General features: G+C 44.4%; 1 protein-coding gene across 1 annotated transcript; it reads left to right on the top strand.

Annotated features, from left to right (window-relative positions):
• Window positions 1-850: 850 nt before the first annotated feature.
• On the top strand, window positions 851-2,748 carry ssna1 (Sjogren syndrome nuclear autoantigen 1; the record flags this gene model as incomplete). Its single annotated transcript, XM_080017706.1, has 2 exons — window positions 851-1,153; window positions 2,465-2,748. The coding sequence occupies 2 exons, from the start codon at window positions 851-853 to the stop codon at window positions 2,555-2,557; spliced, it is 396 nt and encodes a 131-aa protein (XP_079873832.1). The 3' UTR covers window positions 2,558-2,748.
• Window positions 2,749-6,462: the final 3,714 nt, after the last annotated feature.

Below are 6,462 nucleotides of genomic sequence, written 5' to 3'. Positions count from 1 at the left end.
TCTTCGGACTCTCCAGTTACTGCACACCGTGTGCTCAGACAGATCAAGCTGAGAGACCTCGAGAGAGATTGTAGGGCCATTCCTTGTGCCACATCAGTGTCTCTGGACAAATAAACGTTTGTTTATATGTGTTAATATGTTTATATAAACATTTTTTTTTTTTTCATTTTCAATTCCAAAAAAAACAACAAAACAACCAACAACAGCCTACAGAAATGTTTAAACTACCCTCCCCGTCTCTGACAGGTGGCGGGGAAAACACGGCGACATGTTTCTGTTGTTGTGGTCGTTCTGCAGTGATTCAAACGGTGCATTTCGGCCTCATTCACATGTGTTTCCCCCCGATGACTTTGCACCCGGCGGTGCCGGCGCGTTCAGAGACGGGATCCAGAGATGAACTTTAAAGGCCCCGTCGTGCCTGCGTGTACAAGTATATCCGATGCCTGCAGAGAGGGATGCGAGTATAAAGTATTCTCAGAGGGGGTTTATTTGTCCATGATGAAAGTGAACTTTTACTGCTGTGTATATATAGACGGTAAAGCGGGATTTATACCTTTTTATATTTATTGCCATTTTAAATTCCTATTGTTTTTCTGCCCTGCACAGTCTCTGGAGTTTGCCAAAAAGCAATTCACTCCCTACTGTACAGTACAATATGTGTGTGACAAATGCATCTTTTGACTTGAATCTTTGAATAACGACAAATTGTAAACAATGGGTTCCTCCTATTTCCCTGGGTGACCCGGTGTCATGATACTATTTTTGTGGTTCGAGAAATTTGGATGTGGTGTCTCACCTGCCGTAGCAATCAAAAAAGGTCAAGTGCAGCGAGAGGGTAGACACAAGCATGATGAGGTTGAAGAGGTCAAAGGTCGAATTCCAATGCCCCCATATCACCGCCTCGGTCCCGCGAACTGAAATATCCGACTCCCGTCGACCCGTCTGTCTGCCAGGCATCGAGGAGCTGTGCTCCAAGCGGGAGGAACTGAACCAGCAGATCAAGCAGGAGGAGGAGGAGAAGGCTCGCCTGCAGCACGACATCCGGATCCTGACGGAGAAGCTGAGCCGGGTGAACGAGAGCCTTGCTCAGCGGCTCTCGGCGCGGGCCACGTTCGACCGCACCATCGCCGAGACGGAGGCGGCCTACATGAAGGTCAGTGGCTCGGCCCCGGGGCCGTCCCTGCGCCGCCCGGGAAACGACTTGTTTGACATTTCTGGCGGTGGAAGGAGTGCCCAGGGAATTTTTTATTTATTTATTTATTTATTTACAAAAACACACAAGTGATAAAGTACTTGCATTTAAATGAACTAGTACTTGTCATATTCAGTCTGTAATCCGGCGTTAAGTACGACCGCACCTTTTTTCTGCAGATGAGTGCTCGGTGCATCCTGATTTGTCTTGCTTCTGATGTGAATAAATATAAATCCTAAAGAATGTGCCTGGATATTTTCAAAACTACACGTATATAAATCCACATTTGTTTTGCTTTTGTGACTTTTGCCGCCGAATATTTTTCGTCGATTAAGAGTAATAAATGGGGGGGTAATCCTGATTTTTATTGTTTTTTGTTTTGGCAAATTCACCAGTCTGCCCAGGTTTTAATTGACCTGCCTCTCTGTTGTTTGTGTTTCATCATGATGTTGCTTGGCCTGAGGACACCGCATGGCTCCTTCCACATGTTGACTCTAAACTCCCCTTTCTCTGTCGTCAACCCCACACACACACACACACACACACACACCCATTCACTGATTAAAGAAAACAAAAAATCCTGCAGCGTGGAGGGCTGTGGACTCCTTTAAATCATATTATGGGTTGGAGCAGGAGTCACACTGCAGTTACTGCCCAGAACCTCCATTTCCTCAGTGTTTTATCATTCGGTGCCTCTAAGCGGACTTTACCTCGAGTGTTTCCCAAAAGCTGGCCGGCCTCCGAAATGCAAAAGAACAAACATGTCCAAAGTATAATAAGTGGATAGTGAGTTTTTTCATTTTAAGAGAACCTCTGTTTCTACGATAAAGAACCGAAAATCCTCAGCTTAACGAGAGTGTCCTGTGGTTTATATTTATGTACAATACACTCCCATCGTGGTACTTTTGTTGCATAATTTAGGTATCAGTAATATATGTATTTCTGGACATTAACAGAGTAGACCCCCCCCCCCCCCCTAAGGAACACCAGTCATAACTTAAACAGAAGGGTTCCTGACTGGTTTTGGTTCCTGACTGGGTTTTTTTTCCACCGACCTCCTTAATCAGTCAGTTTGGTTGTTTTTGTGTGAATTAGTTCTATTTCCGTGGCAGAGAGTTCAGGGCTTTTAGGGCGAACCATCCATCTCAACATGTATAGTAGCGATGGGTTTTGGGACAATTTACATCCGAGGTGACGCTTTTTTCGACGCAACTTTCGAGACCGGGGGGATACCTTAAAATCCATTGTAATAAAATACCGTTTCGCCTTCAGATCCTGGAGAGCTCCCAAACCCTTCTGAGCGTCCTGAAGAAGGAAGCAGGGAACCTCAGTAAAGCCACTGAACCCCGAGGGAAAGATCACTGAGGACAACCCGCTGCCCCCCCGAACGCCGCTTTTGGACGCCCGGCCACGACCGCCCTCGCCCTGCGGTGTGAATCTCCGCTCTGGACTCTGTAATATTTGTTTTTGTTTTGTGTTTTATAGAACCTATTTTGTATCTTGTACTACTACTACTATTATCATTATTATTATAATTAAAGATGTCTTTCAAAGTTCTCCATTAGTTTTACGTTTAATGGGGGTTATTGAACGATGCCAGGACGCGGAACTGCTTCACTCAGGGTCGTTACCGGGTCTTTGAGTGCTTGTACGGGTCGTTACCGGGTCTTTGAGGTGCTTGTACTTCAAAATGTTGAAGATAGCCCCTTTTGTGGGGAAGGGCTTGAAAGGTCCTTGAAGGACACGTCATCATTGAAGACCTGTGATATTTCCCCCCTGGCTGTTATATAAATCGTAACGTAATAAAACAATTCCAGAATCCTCCTTTTTACGACATTGTTCCTGGGAAATACACACTTATGACAAAGATTAAATATAGAAAATATAGATGACATTTTAATTTATTAAAAAAAAAGATCACATTGAGATATGTATTTTTTTGCGTGAAGGCCTTGAAAAAGAAAAAATAGCACTTACAAAAGTACTTGGAGGTCCTTGAATTAAAATTTGTAATGCGAGAATGAACCCTGTGATCGGTCAATTGTGGAGCAATATGTGAAAAGAGAACTTTAGGAGGAAAAACTCCAGAAGAGAGACCGGTATCAAGTTTTCTATTACAGAATACTTTTTTTTTTTTTACACCAGTGGATTGAAGTGTGGATTTTCTCATTGCAGGTGTAAGGGTGATCGTATTTTCAGGGGTTTCCCCCAAAGGTCCTGGAACGCCTGGAATTTTGAGCCGTAGCATTTCCCGTCATGGAATAGGACAATGTCCAGGAAAACAAGAGTTATCCTGGAAACCGTTCAACGTGCAACACAATGATGCTTGTCCCAAAAATATTAATTTTTGGAGAAAAAAAAATTCATATAACACCGTACTCATCCGTTGTAAACCTGCCGAGTGGGAAGACGCTGTTTTGGGATAAAGTCAAACACCCGGAAGTCACACTTATTCAAGTATTCTATTTATTGAGCTTTTTTTAATTTATACAGTTTTGACATCACTTTTTTTTTTCCTTTGTTTTGTTTTTTTATTCGCCCCAATCATCGACAAGCACATTTTTTTTCTTTTTTTGTTTTCTCTTTACAATAAGCACATCTGTTGCAATGCAGATTTACAGACGAGGGGGAGGAGCACACGATGAAGCTTCTACTACGGTATGACGTACACAGACTGCTTTAGGGTTCGACGGGACGGGACGGGACGAGACGGGGGGGGGGGGGGTTACTGAGCTTCAAGGCAGAGAGAGAGAGAGAGAGGGAGCCCATCCCCCTCCGTTGGTTTTTTTACATCCGAATAGACGGCCATCGTGGAATTTCTTTGCTGGTGACATTTTAAAATGAGCACTGGAACATCCCAACCCCAAACTGTGGAGACAGGGATCTCCTGGGAGGTGGGGGGGGGGCGGGGCGGGGGCTCGGCCCACAATGGCAGCACTTAGCGTAGAAGTAGTGGAGTGGGGTCAAGGGTCACTTTCAAGGGCCAATTTAGGAATGGGGGGAAAAATAAAATAAAATTTGTCAAATCATTCTGGGTAGAAAAACATGAATATTCGGGTGGAGGTGGAGGTTTTTTTTGGGGTTTTTTTTTTTTTTTTATAGCCAGCGTTGGCAGTCAAAGCCCAACTCGGCCCTCGTGTGGAAAAGCAGGCTGTGTTTGGTCACAGGAACGAGGTCGACAATCACATGTTTTCAATGCAAGGCAGTGGCTTAAAAAAACAAGATCATTCTTAGAAAAAAAATGTTATTTTAAAATAAAATAAAATCAACATGGCATTCATCGGCAGTGCATTCGTCGCTTACGTCCGAAGACTTGTTCCAAAATACTGTTTTCTCCGTCTGGCTGAAGTGTGGATCAACCAATGAGAAAAGTTGCCCTTAAAAAAAAAAAATTGTCCACGTACATTGTTGTTTTAAGTTTAAGTAATTGGCGATTCCCCCCCCCATAGTAAAAAATACCACTTTTGAATAAAGCTCTTCACGCATTCATCCATCCTTTCCTGCTGTATTCCATCTCACCCGGTGCAAAACAAAGCAAAATGACAGTGCAAATGAAAACATTAAAACCAAATAAACAAAGACGCTGAGACTCGAGACAAAGAATTAAAAGGAAGTCATTAAAAAAAAAGAAAGATCCTAATTTCATCCGACAGAACACGTCAGTTTTGCCTCGACGGCGACTCAATCTAAACCGATTCATTTCTGAGTGAATATAATCAAATGTTGAATGATAGATGTAATAAATAATTGATTAAAACATGGTGAAACATTATGCAACTGTACATCAATACTGGCCACAGAGTACATCTGGGTTTTTTATTTTTATTTATAAGAATGTATGTGAGCGGTGGCCTTTGCAGCAATACTATGGATAAATTGGCATTATGAGTTAAAAAAAACAAACAAACAAAAAACTAATTTATTTTATTATATAAACAATAATGACCAAAGAGGAAAAACAACAATCACACCATTTTAAATCTTTCAAGAACACACACGCGCACACACATAATAGGCCGTCTCCCCCTGCGCGAGGCCCCGGCGGCCGCTTCATCCGCAAGCGGAAGACGCGGCCGGCGGGAAACGACGAGAACGAAGTATTGAGTGAAAAATAAAATAGAACCTTCGCACGAGCCGGCCTCGCAGCGCGCAAACCCCCCACCGGGAATAAATACCATTTCAAACCTTTCAGCCGGACGCCAGGGGAAGGCGTGGCAGCTCTCCAGTTTCCGACCCCCAAATTATATATTATACGGAAGTGGTTTATGAGGGAATCATAATAATAATAATAATAATAATAATAATAATAATAAACATCAGTATTGTACAGTATCCATTTGAAGTTTTGCTCTTTCCATAACCGGTAATCTTGACATACAGACATTATTGGCCAAGGGCACTTTCCAAGCTCCTCTCGAGAAATGAGACTTCTCCGAGGAAGCGTTTGAAACATCACAACTCCGCAGGGACGCCGTCACACACGGGGTCAAAGTTCAGGGGTCCCGCTCGCTCCCGACGTCGTCCAGCGCCGCGAGCGGCGGATAACGGTTTGCCAGGAAACGCGTACGAAACAAAAGGGGGGAAAAGAAGAAAAACAAAACAAAAAAACCCCTAGAAACAAGGCATACGAGAAGCAGCACAGGAGAAGAAGCGACTGAGCCGCCAGTTGAAACCCGAACATGCAGGTTCCAAAACAACAACAAAAAAAAAAACGACAACAAACAAACAAAGCAGCAACAACGACAACAAAAACAAACTACAGTTGTGGCACCGTTTCGCCGTCTCAAGTCTCAAAGATTTTTTTTTTACATTTTTTTATTCTTCCTTTCTGCTCTTCCATCCATCCTTGGCGGACAGGGGTCGCCCTCCTCCTCCCGGGGAGGGGGCGGTCTCCCGGGACACGGGCTTCCTGGCCCTTTGGGGGTTTTGGTCGCTCGTAGCCAGAGCAAGTCCACGGTGCGGGAGCGAGATTGGTTCGGATTTCCACAGTCAAGTTGATTTTGTTATAATTATTATTATTATTATTATTATTATTATTTTTGTTGGCGAGGGAACAGGCAGATCAACCGCCACGGAGGTGAGAGGAGGGAGAAGCCAAACAGAACCAGCTGCTTTTGGGATCCGGGGTCCCGGCGAAAGGGGAGCGCGCCGGGCGGGGCCGGGGCGGAGCGCGGGAAAGCGCACGCGGCCCCCAAAACGCATCGGGAGACAAGGGGGGGGGGGGGGGGGGGGGGGGGGGGCTGGTGAGACCAACTAGCGGATCATTAAAA

This window comes from Zeus faber (assembly GCF_960531495.2).
Source record: "Zeus faber genome assembly, chromosome: 17".
Taxonomy (NCBI): domain Eukaryota; kingdom Metazoa; phylum Chordata; class Actinopteri; order Zeiformes; family Zeidae; genus Zeus; species Zeus faber.
Note: the sequence above shows the minus strand (reverse complement) of the source record. Positions and strands in the feature narration are given on the sequence as shown.